The following is a 16,432-nucleotide window of genomic DNA, read 5'->3' as shown; positions in this document are numbered from 1 at the left end:
TCTCTGTCTCTGGATCTGTTTTTGTTCATCAGTTCATGTTGTTCATTATATTCCACAAATGAGTGAGATCATGTGATATTTATCTTTTCCTGACTGGCTTATTTCGCTTAGCATAATGCTCTCCAGTTCCATCCATGCTGTTGCAAATGGTAAGAATTCCTTCTTTTTTTACCGCATTGTGTAGATGTACCACAGTTTTTTAATCCACTCATCTGCTGATGGGCACTTAGGCTGTTTCCAAATCTTAGCTATGGTCAATTGTGCTGCTATGAACATAGGGTGTTCACAAATTTGCATCTCATCTTTGCATAGGGGCCATGCTTATCTTCCTTGTTACATTTCCATTTTAGTATATGTGTTGCCGAGGCAAGTGCTCTTTTGTTTGTTTGTTTTCGAGAAGGGGATCCCTTGCTATGTACATGGCCTATTAGCAATACTATAAACTTCTTTATTTTAGTCACATACACATGTCCCTCTGTTGTTTTCTCTTTTTTTTCACCCCCTTGACAACATCCTGCAAAGCAGTACATACATTAAAGCTGCTCTTGTTGAGGGGTGAGTGGATCTAGATCTCTGGGTAACCTCAGGGGAGCCTCAGGCCTGGGGAAACACCTGTGGCAGCTCTGGGGTTAGTGCATGAGTTAGTAACTGGAATTCTGAAGTCTTATGTTTTAGCTTCAGTTCTAACATCAAATCTGTGTATGTCACTGATAGGGTTAATTGTCTCATCTGTAGCGAGAGGGTTTAGAACCGTGCTTCTCAATTTTGGCTGCGGATTAGAATCACCTGGGGAGCCTTTAAAAATCCCGACGCTTAGGCTTCACTCTGTACCAATTAAATTAGAATCTCTGGGGTGTGACCCAGGCAACAGCAGTTTGTAAAGCTCCCCAGGTGATTCCAATGTGCAATCAAGTTTCAAAACCTCCAAAGAATTTTTGAGCAATAACGTTCCACAGGTCCGTGGGGCTCTGCAGCTGGTTTTGGTGGATGTAGTTGAAATGTGCATAATCTTTTTATTTATAGATAGTACTCAGGAGGAGGGATGATGGTGGACATAAAGATTGGAAATTAGGAAAAAAAGTTTCTTGATTATTGTAATAGCTCAGAGTGGGCAAAACACTTAACTTTGTTATATTCATAATGGGAGTGATTTTAACTTTCTGCAAAATGAAGCTCCCAACTGGAAAATCATATTTAAATGCCATGTTATTATTTTTCTACCAATAATGACACCATTTGTTAATGTGATCAGCCAAGAATCACAACTAAATATTTTATTCACAAAATAAACAGAAAAGGCAGATTGACTACTGAAATGTAAAATATGGTTACTACCCCTCAGTTGATGGTGTAAATTGAAGACAGATTGAAGCTACATGTTGACAACAGTGGCAATCTCTTATACTGAGATACTGCTTTAAAAGAACCTCTTTCAAAAAGAAAAAATAAAAGGCCACCCAGGATTACTGTATGTGCTTTTTATTGATTATGAAAAACTATTGTTTCAATGAGTACCCAATAGGTTAAAATGATAGTACAGTTAGAGCAAAATGATTGCCATTAGAGGTATGTTCAATATATAACTAAACAGAAATTCCCTTTCATTTTCTTATTACCAAGGCCATTTACATACTTTCTTTCATATTTGTGCAGCTAATAAGTATTCAAGATTCATGTGCTTTAATCTCCCCTTTTAACAAAGTAGTTATTTCCTGGAAGTACAGTTATCACTTGTGGCAGGATGATATAGTCATAATTTTATTAGCTTGTCCATAGGTTTTTTTGGTGAAATAGATTTGCCAACAACAGAATAAAATTTTTTTACCCATTTTCTGGACAGAAAGTTCAGCCAAGTCCTTTGTGTTTTTGTGTTCTAGTCCCCTTACCCACAAGAAATTTACACCAGCCTTTTTATGTGGAAGTTCCCCAAGAGGTTGGGCAAAGCCCCAACATTGAATTGATAGACTAGTCAAAGTCCGTAGAGGCAATTTTGACAGCATGGAATTGAGCCAGCATCAGTACTGGCCATTTCTGAATGAATGATGTTTACAGGGACAATGACTGCTTTTACTAATGGCCACGCGTGACTCCTGGTTGAGAACTTTCCCTATTTTTCTTGGACTTTGTAAGTTCTGATGTCTTGGCACAATATAAAATTACTTAGTGAGTGAGAAGAGAGAGAAAGAGAGAGAGAGAGAGAGAGAGAGAGAGAGAGAGAGAGAGAGAGGTGGAGAGGAGTGAAATGTAGTAGTGAAACAAACAAACAAAAATTATTGATATTGGTCTTTTCACCAAATTTGGCCAGTGGAGACTGGGAACTAAATATACTTTGTTTTAAATAAATTAAAGAGATAACATATCCTGTACTTTGTGTTGTTTGGCACAGTTTTTAATTGTCACATACCTTTGGAAATGTATAATTGGTACAAATGAAGCTTAATATTTGATTATTAGTAAATTACCTCACTTTAAATAAACCTCTAAAACAGTGGTTCTCAACCTTCTGGCCCTTTAAATACAGTTCCTCATGTTGTGACCCAACCATAAAATTATTTTCGTTGCTACTTCATAACTGTAATGTTGCCACTGTTATGAATCGTAATGTAAATATCTGATATGCAGGATGGTCTTAGGCGACCCCTGTGAAAGGGTCGTTCGACCGCCAAAGGGGTGGTGACCCACAGGTTGAGAACTGTTGCTCTAAAACATCTATGAAGTATTCTTAGTTTGCCCAATTCCATAGTGACTCCTTCCTACTCTGAACTTCAATTATTCAACCACTTATACCCTTTATTTTATGAATCATTAATAAGCTGCTTTGTGACAGTTTTTTGTTTGGTTGTCTCATTATTTAACTCACATTCTACTAACATATCTAGATTTTTAGATTCTACTCTGATGGGAATTGTCTGAAAAAAGAAGTTGAACAAGTGATTGTGTAAATAGTGCTTTAGAATGAGTTGTCTAAAGGCAGGAACTCACAATTCTATTTTATCCACGCATTTGCAGCAAGCAGTACAGTACAGGCACTTAAGAGCTCTTGCTTGCTGAAGGACCGCATGAATAGATGAATGGACTAATACAGCATGAGGCACAAATGCATATACCCAATGGAAGATTTGATTCATTAATATCTCATGAAGGATTAGTCTGTTACACTCAGAAATGAATTTCTAATCCAGCACAACATGGGTTTTACTAATATATTGAGGTAACCAACCTGAAAAATGTTAATAAGAGAGGAAATTTTGATTATATCTCACAAACTATAAAGTCTGTTCAACCAAGTCCCACATTTTTGTGTTTATTTATTTTTTTCTTTTTTGCTACAAAAAAATGAAGATAGCAATCCCCTCCCTAACACTCTAATTTCTCTCAAACTGTAATTTTTATATATATTTTTTAGATCCTTAGTTGCCTCAGATCATGCCACTGTGTTTTATCTCATGTGATTCTGAGATCCAGAGGTTCTTTTGATGGAGAAAATGTTAGGAACTTCTTGTAAAGTATTTCCATAGTAGTTAAAATTAAGTCCTTGCCAATTCTTTCATTGAGATACTGGGTCTATGCCCACTCTCCTTGCATCTGGGTGAGCTTGTGAGGGCAGAAACCAAGAAAATAGGTCAGAGTGACACATTGTGACTTCTGAGACCAGATCTTAAAAGGCTGTGGTTAGCCCTAGCTGATTTAGCTCAGTGGATAGACATTTCAGTCCTGAAATGTCCCTGGGTACAATTCCAGTCAAGGGCACATGCCCAGGTTGTTGGCTGAATCCCTGAAGGGAGGGGGGGGGAGATATGTAGGACTCAGCTGATCAATGATTCCCTCTCATCATTGATGTTTCTATCTCTCTCTCCCTTCCTCTCTGAAATCAATAAAGATATATCTTTAAAAAAGGCTGTGGTTGTTCTGACTAGTTTGTTGGAACAATGAGCTGTGACATGAGGAGCCTGACTTGCTGAGGCCCCTAAACTGGTGAGGCCATGTGTAGATGTGCTCTGATAATCATCTCACCTGAGACCAGAGTGCCAGCCATCCTTTCCAAGGTGCCAGACATGTATGTGAAGAAGCCATCCTGAAAGTGGGCTCCCAGCCCCAGCTGTTCTAGCTCCAACTGTTCGAGTCACTGCCAGCAGAGGCCCAAAACATCAAAGGGCAGAACAAGCTGTATTCTGATGGATTCATGACCCACAGTCTCTGTGAGCATAATAAAAATGCTTGTTTTATGCCACTAGGCTATGGAGTGATTTTTTTAATGCAAGAAGGGTAACTGGAATAAGTATTTTAAGACCAAATTTTGTAGACTGAAGTCTACATATTATTTAAAAAATTATTACCGAATGATTTCTGTATTTTTTTCATTTTATAAGCAACATCATTATAAACTAGAGGCCTGGTGCACAAAATTTGTGCACTTGGGGGGGGGGTCCCTCAGCCCAGGCTGTGCCCTCTCACAGTCCTGGAGCCCCTGGGGAGCGGGCCTAAGCCGTTAGACATCCTTAGCGCTGCTGTGGAGGCGGGAGAGGCTCCCACCACCGCCGCTGTGCTCGCCAGCCATGAGCCCTATGGGAGTGCACTGACCACCAGGGGACAGCTCCTGCATTGAACATCTGCCCGATGGTGGTCAGTGTGTGTCATAGTGACTGGTCATTCCATCATTTAGTTGATTTGCATATTAGCCTTTTATTATATAGGATTTGATTTAATCTGGAAGTCTCAATTTGCTTTACTTTCTCTACCATTTGAAAGTTTGAAATCACTAAATGATAAATTTAGTGGCTTGTTTCAATGTCTTTTGAGCACATTTGGAAAATATCTCAATGTTGTCACCATTTTGGGGGGATAAATGTAAGTGTCCATAGAGTTCTGCTTTTTACTTTTACTGTATTGGAGTAATCACTGTGAAGGCCTCAGCCCAGATTTCCTTGTTCCTAGCTTGGGTCGCTTTTCCACTGGACTCATTTCTAGCATCCATCAACATATATAACAAAATAAACATTTTATATGGTCAAAAAATTGGGAAATATTGTATACTATATGCTCTTCTTAGAGTCATAGTGAACATTAGCATACAGAATAATCAGAGAGGTCATAAGATAAGAAAATCTCTGACTCTATTTAACCCAGTTCATTAGCCTCAGAACACTATATGGAACACATCTTTTAATATTCAGTGCTTTACATTGCCGGTTTAAAAAGTGTGGATTGATCTAGATGGGGTAGTAATTAGATATTCAAAGGCTTGCTTCATTTTTCCCCCTTCATTTTTATACAAAATCTTCAAATTTATGAAGTATTCAAAAACACAAATAATGATCTTTAGAACTCCAAAGAATAAATGAATGGTAAATGTGAAGAGAAGTTGTAACAGGTAGGACCAGAAAGGAAGGCACTAACCCCAATTAAAAGCTACTGTAAATAATCTAGGCCTGCTATTGTTAATCAGCACTCCTTTCCCTACCTCTATTCTCTCCTCTTACTTGGTTCCAAAGGGTTTTTTCAGAATTTTCAGGAGAAGCACAAAAAGTGTTGTTTGAAATAGGCATATTTAACATTATAATTATTTAAATTTGCTTTTAGTTGTATCATTTACTTCTTTAGATATTTCAAATAATATCAGATGAGGGTATGAGCAGGAATATAAAATAGCTGAGAGCTCAAGGTCTGGGTAGAATAGAAAACTAACAGCTTTGGACACCTTGGTATCCCAGACTAGTTAGGGAATGATATGTTCTGGTCAAACATATTTCCAGTTCCTTCATTTTTGACATTGAAACTGATATTATAGCATAGGTGTGAGGGTTGAATATTAGAACTCTCTGGATTGATTTTTCAAGTGGTGGATACTTTAGAAAAGCAGCACTTTAACAACTACAAATCTTTAATAGAGTTGCTTGACCATCAACTGACATGTCAACACACCTTGAAAGAGGCTTCATCAAAAGCAAAGGCAAAGTTCTGTCAGGTGATGTTAGCAAAGCGAAATAAGCACATAGGGAGAAGGAACTAGTTCTGCTAAATACCCCAGTGTTATAAAATAGAATCCTATAGAAGTCCTTGAGAAAGTATTTCAGGTATGAAGTCCGGATGAAAATATAAGAGATTGAAAAGAAAATAAAGTAAGTGAAAGCACTTCTCAAAAGATTTAAAGAGAGTGATAAAATGTCAAAGTGAATCTTCATTTAATAATGAGGAGAAAACCCCAAAACTCTAGACTTACTTTAAGTTGAATGAACTGTGGATACTATAGGGCAAAATCAAAGATAAGAAAGATAATACTTCACAGGCTTGGGGAATAAAAGATATATTGTAATTCTAACTTAAATTAGGCCAGAAACTGCTTTAAATCGTTTCTGACAAAAAGGCTTCTATGGTCAAAGGAGTTCAGGGAGGTTGCATCAATAACTGAGATGATTGTACTCCCAAGATTTCTGAGGCTTTAATATACTAATGTGAACTGTGAATCACTCTGATGTGCATCTATTACACTGTTTCCAGCATTCACTAGACTACAGATGTTTTTCTAAGACACAGTCTCTTTGGGGACTTGGGTTCCAAGGGGGCAGACTTTGGGAAACAATGTTTTAGCCATTGAGTTTGACAAATATCTTATTGACCTTATTATGAGGCTAGCCAACATGTCTGTAGGCACTTCGTGGTTCCTGCTGTCTGTCCTCGTAGCTCTGCTGGTCACATTTAGTTTAGCCCTGGGCCTTTTCCTGGATCAAATCACTGACTTAATTTCCCCACTTGGTGAGATTGGGATCATTACCTTTGGTAGAGGAGAGAAGTGGGATAAAGAAAGATGAGCAGACTCTCGCAAGGTCACACAATATATATGCTAGTATGTTAGGTTTTGAAATTTATACTTCTTTTTTTCACTCTGTTGAGTGTTGCCTTCCAGTTTTTTAAAAAATAAGATCTGCTTTTGGTTAATAAGTGAGTCTGGCTTGGACTGAGCCCCTCTTCTCTGAATGGGTTTGACTTGAATTTTAAGAAAAAGGTCTGAAGATTTTGATGAAAGGCTGTATATATTTCTAAAATAGGGTCCACCTATTGGATACTAGGGCTCTTGCAAATAATAACAGAGGAAGCAAGGAAAATTGATTTCCTGTTTTGAATAAAATAAAGAAGACTTAAAAGCAAGAGTATATTTTCCTCATTGAATATTCATGAAAAGTTGAAGGCTAAAAATGAATACATTTTGAAGGGTTTTAGGGATATTTGGTTTGAGATGCAGACTAATGTAACATATAGTTGCAAATGTAAATGTGGACCTTGGCAGGAAGGGCTAGCTGTAGAGAGACTGACTGGTTGTCCTCATAAAAGGGAAATTGAAGATGGGGAAACAGCTATAGTTACAGCACCAGTTCTCAGATGAGATCTCTCTGCTCTCTTCTCTCTGCCTCTCTCTCACTCCTCTGTACCCTTTCTATGCGTTTCCTGCGTTTATTGTCCTGTATACAGTTATCTTTTTGCATCAGTTATCCACCTCTGGGACACCAATGGGATTACCTAGTGCCAGTGCCATAGAGCTAGTCATTTGCTGACAGGTATCTTCTTTGCCCAAGGCCTCACTTACTGTGATCTTGGTAGCAGAGGTTTGTTTATATATTTGATTGCTTATTTTTCTAAGTCATGTCATTATCTCACTCACATGTTTTCCTCCATTCACTGTTTTAATTTATCTAGTTGTCTCTTTGCATGTGGACAAGGCCTGTGAAGTTACTGAATGTCGATTGATATATCTGAAAACTGGCTGGTTTCCAAAACAAATGTACATCATACATACCTAATTTATGGAAATTGTACATTGAGAATTATTGACAAATGTCCTGATATCAAGTTTTAAGGAGGGCACAAAAGGGACAAAGAGAAAGTTGGCTTTTCTAAAATCAATCTTTGAGAGAAAAGAATGCAAGAGCTTCTGGAAGCACCCCCTCCCGCATTGGGTTATTTACCTTTTCTGTTCATGTTCTAGTAGAGTGGGTGCTTCCCCTGGAGAACTCGGGCTATATATTATCTTCTAAACACACAAAAGGTTAGCTCATCACTTCCTGCTCTTGTATATCTAGGAGCAGGTATTTCCCCGTCCCCCTGTGCTGATTTCTGGTAGTTATGTAGATCGTGGTGAGTGAATGAAATGTCTTGTGTGAGATATCACATCTCCCCAGGAATGGGTGAACATCACCTTAGACAAATGTGAATGTGGTTAGAAACAGTATGAACCTTCCCTCCCTAGCATAAAACACTGAAACCTTTAAGGAAAAATTCCAGTTACTCAGAAATTGAATTACCTGGTGGATTCTGTTCAGAGTACCATTCACTTTTTTTTCTCTTCTTATTTGATTACTTGTTTATGTTTTTTCCCCATCTACTCTGGGTATACACAGGAAGCTAAGACATGTTTACCGTTGTATTCTCAGTGTCTAAAAGATTGTTAGGCACACAATAGGTTTTCAATAAATATTTTTAAATGAATGTCTGAGTGGGTTAGTAAATAAATACATATCATTTGAAGGGGAAGAAACTGAGTCATTTGAGGGTAAATGATTTACAAAAGGTCCTATAACAAGTTCAAAGCAGGACTTGACTCCTGTCTCTCACACTTAAACCAGTACAGTGTGCCTGTATGTTTTCCATTTGATCTATTGTAACTGTGCATGCTTACACACATAAAAATTTGGAATTTCAGACTGATTATATGTGGGCCTAAGATAAATTGTGTCTCATGATGAATCCTGTTTTATATTGTTTTTTAATTCATTGACATTGCAATTTTTGAATGGTCTCAGATTTTTCCTCACACCTTGGTGCATCGAATATACCTTCACAATAAGAAAATTGAACTTACCTTCCATGACATAGTCTATCATCCATTCTTTTATTGGATGATATTATACAGAATTATAAGACTGATTTAAGAAATATACTTATGTTATCCATGAATTATTATTAGTTCTAGCTCTATAAAATATGAAATTTAATTTTGTGTTAACATTTTGCTCAGTTATGTTTTTATTTTAAATGGGTTAATTTTATGTTTTTCTCTTATACTTTAGTACCAAAACATAGTTGATTTTAATGGATTAAATTAACTACTTACATTAATTCTCTCCCTCCCTCCCTCCCTCTCTCCCTCTCTTCCTTCTTCCATTTCCTTCCTTCCTTCCTTCCTTCCTTCCTTCCTTCCTTCCTTCCTTCCTTCCTTCCTTCCTTCCTTCCTTCCTTCCTCCCTCCCCCCCTCCCTCCCTCCCTCCCTCCCTTCCTTCCTTCCTACATGACTCAGCAGTTCTTTACTTTTTGGAGTGCTGGCAATGCCCTATTCTTAACCTGTGTGATGATTGTATAATAACTATGTTCTGTTCACTGTTCTGCATACATATTGCATAAAATATAAACAAAAAGTTAAAGTAAAGTAACATATAGTTTTAGTCTACATATATTGTAATTTGTTAAAAAATATATTTGTTGTACACATCTCTTTGCCACTGCACGTTTGGTGACCTCATGTCGATGGCCATGGTGGGGCAGTATTTACATCTCAGATCTTGGCAAAAACTATGGGTCAGGGCTGCTTTTGCTTAGAGGCTGGACTGTTAAAATATTTTAGCACATCCCTCATTATTGGATAATGTGTGGAAGGGTGAGGGGACTCCTTACCCATTCAGCCGTCCTTTGCTAATATAAAGCTCAAAGATTTCATTTAGTCCATTATGATTAAGGAGATCACCGCTATGGAAGGAGTAAGAAACCAGTAGAATCTGTATTGTGAAAGGGAAACAGAAGGATTTGTAGTTGTTATCAGAGGCACTTAGTGCGTTCATGACTTTGTTCCAGCCGGTGATTGAATGAATAAAGGTGTAAGACCTATATCCTTGAAAATGGAAGAGTGATAAGGGCTAAAGAGTGACAGGCAGGATTTCAGCCACAGTGGGTTAGAGATGAAAACAGGGTTCCGTCCCTAAGAAGGAACTGGAAGTCTAGGCAGGGACATTGTGCAGATGATTAGTCAGGAATGGGGCACTGCCTGTTGGGGCACTGCAAGGGGTCTTGGGAAGACTACTACTTTAACACCCATTGATTTGGTTGTCACTCTTCAGTTTCTATGTGATCCTTAGAGCAATGCTTCTGAGGTTGGAGAGCGCATCAGCATTGCTGGAGGACTTGTTAACAAAGAGATTGCTGGGTCCCTCCGGGAGTGTTTTATTTAGTAGGTCTGGGGAAAGACCTGAAAATATGAGGTTCTAACAAGATTTCAGGAGACACTGCTACTGCAGGTGCAGAAATCCCACTTTGAGAACCACTGATGGAAAGGGAAATCAAAGGCCAGGCAGGGATGGTGGATTCTGAGAACAGATGGTAATGTCAGCCTCCCTAACCTGGTGCTGAGCGGTCAACCATAGTCCGAAAGGTATCCCCCTCAAAAGCCCTGCAGTCAGCCAGACCCTTCCTCTTTGGAAGGGAGTTTAACTTGCTTGATGGTTTCATTCCTCCTTCGTTCTAAGGTGGTTTATTCCTACCAATGGAATATACTTCTCAAAAGAGTTCTGATGAATCAGTTTTCTCATTACATTTTCAGTAATAATTATGATACTTACAGTATTTTATTGTCTCTGATTGCTCAGAGTTTTGTCTCCCTCAGTCTTGCTCAGAGTTTAATCCATGATGATGAGGCAGTAAGCCTTAGTGATGATTTAAGATGCCAGCTCTCGTTCCTAGCCTGGTGGATACCAGATATTTGGGAATAAGACTAATTCTAGGCTCTGCTAATTAGGGAGTTGAGCTGATGACACATCTGCCTCTTCAAAGATTGTGTGTGTGTGTGTGTGTGTGTGTGTGAGAGAGAGAGAGAGAGAGAGAGAGAGAGAGAGAGAGAGAGAGAGAGAGATTGAGAGAGGAAGCTGGGATGAGAAAAGAGATATGGAAGTATGGCACAGGTAGAAGAAAATATCAGAAACTGTACATTGTACATGGTAAGAATTAAAAAAATAGGGGATACTGCAATTGTAACATTTGTCTTCTATTATAAGGTCACTATCATCTAATCATTAATAATAATGTGTTAACATCTTCTATGCACATATTATACTGGTACAACTTGCTAATTATGCATATTTGAAAAATCTGTTCATCAAAAGAAATCTTATAAGGATCTCTGCAAGTCTCACTCAATGAAGGAAAGAGGCTTTGGTTGAACTTGAAAGCCTTTGTTTGGATAAAAATGTTATTATGAGACAGGAAACTACATTTCTTTTGAAATATTCTAATATGCTTAATTTCCATTAATTTAGATAGGCTTTACCAATTAGTCCAAATTGTGGAAGTTTTTCTCTCTTCACTAATCCTTTGGTCTTCCAGGCTCTAGTAGGGGATAATAATTAGAAGTTTAGTGGGTAACTGTGCATAGGACGAAGAATAAAGGTTAGGAAGCTGTTTGCATCACACTCTGGAACATGCCTAGCTTTCATTTGCTAGCTCCCAGCTTTCCAGTTTATTATTATACTAGAGGCCCGGTACACGAAATTCATGCATGGGTAGAGTCCCTAGGCCTGGCCGGCAATCAGAGCTGATTGGGGCCTTCTGGCTTCCGGCCAGGGCCTTCCTTCCAGCTGCTGGTCGGGGCCTTCCTTCATTCCATGCCACCCCCTGGTAATCAGTGCATATCATAGTGAGCGATCAAACTCCCAGTCTCTTGGTTGAATTCCCGAGGGGACACTTTGCATATTAGCCTTTTATATATATAGATAAGTAAATCTGTACTCCATTAGTTGTTCTCTACCCTAACCATACACTGAGGCACCTTTGGGAATAGTAATTTCTCAGTTTCACCCCTAGATTTTCTAGTTTAATTGGTCTAGGATGGATTAAGAATTGGAAATTTTTTAAAAAGCTACCTAGATGATTTTAATGTGCAGCCAGGTTGAGGGCCATTGCACTAGAGAAAAGCAAAAAATCATGATAACTTAGAATAACTGAACAAATACCTCTTGACAAGTTTACAAAATCAGGGGCCAAATCTGATGATTATAGTGATTTACAGTTTACTTCAGTTCTTTAACATCTTGTGACATGGGTGAAGGAGATGATGATATACTAATTTGATGGAAGAAAATGCTGAGACTATATTAATTCTGTAAATTTCATTTGCTACTTAAGGCAGTCATTTTCAGAAGATTTGTGCTGGGTTATATGTTGTTGAACACTGGACAGGAAAATGTTAGTTTCCTAGCATGGAGATGGTGTATTGGATTTTGTAGCATGAGCACAATTGTGTGTGTGTGCACCTGTGTGTGTGTGCACCTGTGTGTGTGTGCACCCGTGTGTGTGTGTGAGAGAGAGAGAGAGAGAGAGAGAGAGAACACGAGAGAGAGAGAGATTGAGAGAGGAAACTGGGATGAGAAGAGATATGGGAGTATGGTACAGGTAGAAGAAAATATCAGAAACTGTACATTGTACTTGGTAAGAATTAGAAAATAGGGCTACTGCAAATGTAATATTTGTCCTCTATTATAAGGTCCTCTATCATCTAATACATATGCATTTTTAATTCAGTTCTTTTCTTTTCATACACAAATTTGACCCTAGCTCAGCTTTCATGCCTTTTTGTTTTGTTTTGTTTTGTTTCCAGAGCAATTTATTCATTACCATCTAGTCAAAATGCCATCAATAGTTCTCCTTTGTATTGTGCTGATAAATTGACACTGAGAGGATTTAACAAGTTTGTCATTTAATAATTCTGAATTCAGTTTCATCACATGGTATTGTACACGGTTGTCTGTTGAAACAGATTTCTTTTGAACAAATCTTGGTTTAAAAAAGTCATAGATAATGTAAGTTCTGTATAAACTGGTGGATAGGTAAGTTAGTTCTTTTGTTTTGACTTCACAGCAGAATAAAGACTGTAGGCCAAAGAAAGCATAATCGCTCAGTCGTATAGAAGTATTGTTTCTATAATTTGGAGCTTTCTGAATGGACGGGTTCAGTTCAGGCCTGATGAAGCTGTAAAAAGATTACTTAATGAATAGACTGTATGGAAAATGTGCAAAATGTTGTTAACTGTAATCATTAATAGCTTAAACAGCACTGTGTTACTAATTGCTATTCAAACTCAAACACCTGGTTTTGAATCCTTAAGAAGGTAGCATGGGTGTCCAACCACACCTCCTTGTACTTGGGGGTGTGTCAATACATATTTCAACAGACACTTTGGCTTTAGGAAAGTCACAAACATTTTAAAAATGGCTTTAATTGCCATTTTAAGTATACGGCAGAGGAAAGTGTGCTTTAATTAAACTTGCATTAGACCAGCAATGCTGGCAAGATTGAAAGTTACACCTACTGTTGATAGTTATAAAACTAGTTTGTACCTGACAAGACAACGAGAGAAATAAGCAATCCCTTTGAAACGAAGTCTTTAAAAAAATGTTCACAGTGATTTGTATCAATAATATGCATTTTGCGACAATAATGTACAGAGTGAGCACCCTAGGGCTCTCTTTATATCCTAAAGAAAACGAGCATTTACATCATTCATGGGTTGTACTGAATTGAAAAAAGAAAGTCAATTGTGCACTTACCCCTTAGACAGGATAAACTGTCTGGGGTGCCCAGCTTTAACACCATCATTAAACTTGCTTGCAAAAAGGAAGAGAGAATTAAAAAACAAAACTTTTTTTCTTGGGAGTGAAGTCTTTCATTTGCTGTGATAACCAGCAAATGCCATTCATTAACTGAAAAAATGGAAGGGAGGGTCCCACAAACACACTATTTGAGCAAGCTGACCAACACACATTACAGTTTGAAAAAGGAAGGTTATATACTATGTGTTACAAGTCCCAGCTAGGCAGTGTCAAAACGGTATCTATTTCTTTGCTTGCTTTGTGATCATACCCCGGGGAGGTGTTGCGGGTCTCAGGGCACTCCACTTCTCTGCCGGCTTTAAGACCTGAAAAGAGCACATTAGTGTTTCGTCCACACTCATCATGGCGCCTGCATTGTCAAACTCTCTACAGTAATTGGGTGCAGAAAACAGAGTGACCAACTGCCTCTGTGCAAAAAATTCATATCCATCTTCAACCACCTGGTGGGCTCTACATATAAGACCCAAATCATGCTTCTGCAGAAATTTTGCAACCACTTCGGCACCAAATGTGAAGGACACCCCTCTGTCATTTTCACCCCAGCCTAAGACATCTTTATTGGGGTCAGACCACAGAAGATCACAAAGAAGACCTTGATCTGGCACATCGGTTGGCCGCATAATACATTGAATCTGCTCCATAGATTGAAGATCTGGTGATAAACCTCCATGACAGCAAAATATCTTCTCATTCACGATGGCTGCTATCGGTAAACACTTAAAGCAGTCTGTGAAAGTTTTCCATAGTTTAATGTTGTATCTTCTTTTACACTCATCATAAAATCCGTAAATTCCATTGATGCTGGCACATTCGTGGATTCCTCTGAGAAGGAAAAAATTCTGGGGATATTTGACTTTGTAGGCCAGCAAGAGGCAGATAGTCTCCAGCGACTGCTTCCCGCTGTCCACGTAGTCCCCGAGAAACAGGTAGTTGCTTTCTGGGGGGAAACCACCGAAATCAAAGAGTCGAAGCAAATCATCGTATTGCCCATTGATATCGCCACATATTTTGAGCGGGGCTTCGAGCTCTAGCAGGATGGGCTGGTGCAGAAAGATCTTTTGAGATGTTAAGCACAGTCCTCTGATTTCATCCTCCTGCAGCTGGACATTCTTACCAGGCTTGGACCCTCTCACTTCCAGCAGCCGTTGGATGATGCTGTCGACGTTGAGGTTGTCTACATCCGCCATCGCCTTCCCAACGCCACCCTCCCCCCAACCCCCACCCCTCGCGAAGTGGCTCGCGCCGGGGGGACTCACACCCCCTTTCCCTCGCCGCGAGCACAGAGGCTGCTGCAGCGGGTCCCCCCCAACCGCCCCGCGCCCTGCTTCCTCCTCTCTCCACTGGAACCAGGAGAGTCATCCCTTCTGTCGCAGCCCGTGTGAGCTGTAAAGAATTTCAGGCACAGGTTGCTTTCATCACCCTTGTTTGCTTGGACGTATCCATCGCCTTCAGGATGTTCTCGGTGCGTCCCTCACGCTGGGGCCATTATTACGCTTAGAGGTGACATTGGCCTTCCCAGAGAGAATTGTCGACACAGGAAGACCGGCAACCTGGTCTTCTAATATAAAGTCATAGGCTTGAAAGGTGAGGACATGGACCTTGAAGTCTTCCTTTTGCCACCTGCGCCTCCCGAACTCTGAGCGAAGTCATTCGGACTCCAGAGCAAGCTGGGCCACGCGCTCTTTGCCTTTCAGCCAGGACCTGAATTAGAAGATGATTGAGCAAGGCCCTGAGCACAGCGTAGGAGTGTTTGCTAGTGGTAGTGCACAGCCACAGGAGTTTCGGGCTGGCTTGTTTGGTCTCCACTGTCCGTACTTCCCTAGGGCGGCTCACATCTTCAGAACGAACGTGTCTCAGAGATGGAATTTAAACTCTGAGTTCCTGATGCCCAGGCTGGTGTCTAGACCAGCAGGTCATGCTGCTACCCAGGTTTTCGCGATTGTAGAATTGGGCTGCGCAGCAAATTAAAACGAGCATAGCTTACGAAATAGCATGGTTCAGCAGCTGCAAAGACGTGGATCAGGAGCTTGAGGCTTCTGCCTCTGACGAATAAAAGGAGAGTATCTGTGGTCATGTTCATAGATACGCCACTGAAAGAATGCAAGTGTAGAAAAAATGCAGTGGGATATTTACTCGGGCAGGTTTTCTCCAGGTGGTCAAGTGACAGGACGAGAGAGGTTCTTCAGAAGCCATAGCTGGGAACATTCGATCTTGCAATGGTAGGAAGCTAAGACCATTTCTCAAGAGAGAATTCTTGTGGGTTGTCTTGTGGAAACCACTTTGGTCCATTCACTCTTTCCAGCATGGATGGCTACTTGCAGAAAGAGCAGAGGATTTGGGTTTAATCTCTATATTCACTGCCAAGCATAACCAGGGACATCATGCATTAAACATGGGTTGCAATTTAGCCACTCCAGGTATGATGGGGGCTCCGTTCCTTCATGCTTAATCCTATGTCATTGCATTGTATGAGTGCTGACTACAATTTAGATGATTGTTGCTAATCCTACTCTCATAAAAACATGAAGTTAACAAAAAAATTTTCAGCAGAGTATTTGAAAAGGACAAATCCCCAAAGCATTGTATAGTTAACCCTACCAGTTCAACAGAGCCAAGGCTCCACCATGCGCTGTTAAATGAGATATAGTTTTTACGGGATAACTTCCCGGGATTTGGGGGACTTGTTGGAAGATGCTTATGCTGGTGTACAGATTTGTTGTTGGGATGATGCTTCCCTCCACTCATGAGACAACTCTCCTCTCCAAGTCTCCTTGTGCAATTTCTGGAGG

At 39.7% G+C, this 16,432-nt stretch overlaps 1 protein-coding gene and 1 non-coding gene across 2 annotated transcripts; both read right to left on the bottom strand.

Annotated features, from left to right (window-relative positions):
• Positions 1-268: 268 nt before the first annotated feature.
• Positions 269-374, bottom strand: LOC111828046. Its single transcript, XR_002831801.1, has one exon. It is a non-coding gene; the product is annotated as a U6 spliceosomal RNA (small nuclear RNA).
• Positions 375-13,864: 13,490 nt separating this feature from the next.
• LOC102436383 (serine/threonine-protein phosphatase PP1-gamma catalytic subunit) lies at positions 13,865-14,839 on the bottom strand. The gene has a single exon (XM_006099321.3). It carries the CDS (start codon positions 14,828-14,830, stop codon positions 13,865-13,867), a length of 966 nt encoding a protein of 321 aa, XP_006099383.1. The 5' UTR covers positions 14,831-14,839.
• Between the last annotated feature and the right edge of the window lie 1,593 nt (positions 14,840-16,432).

Source organism: Myotis lucifugus, unplaced genomic scaffold, assembly GCF_000147115.1.
Source record: "Myotis lucifugus unplaced genomic scaffold, Myoluc2.0 scaffold_271, whole genome shotgun sequence".
Taxonomy (NCBI): Eukaryota; Metazoa; Chordata; class Mammalia; order Chiroptera; family Vespertilionidae; genus Myotis; species Myotis lucifugus.
The sequence above is the reverse complement of the archived record's forward strand: the minus strand, read 5'-3'. Positions and strand labels throughout refer to the sequence as shown.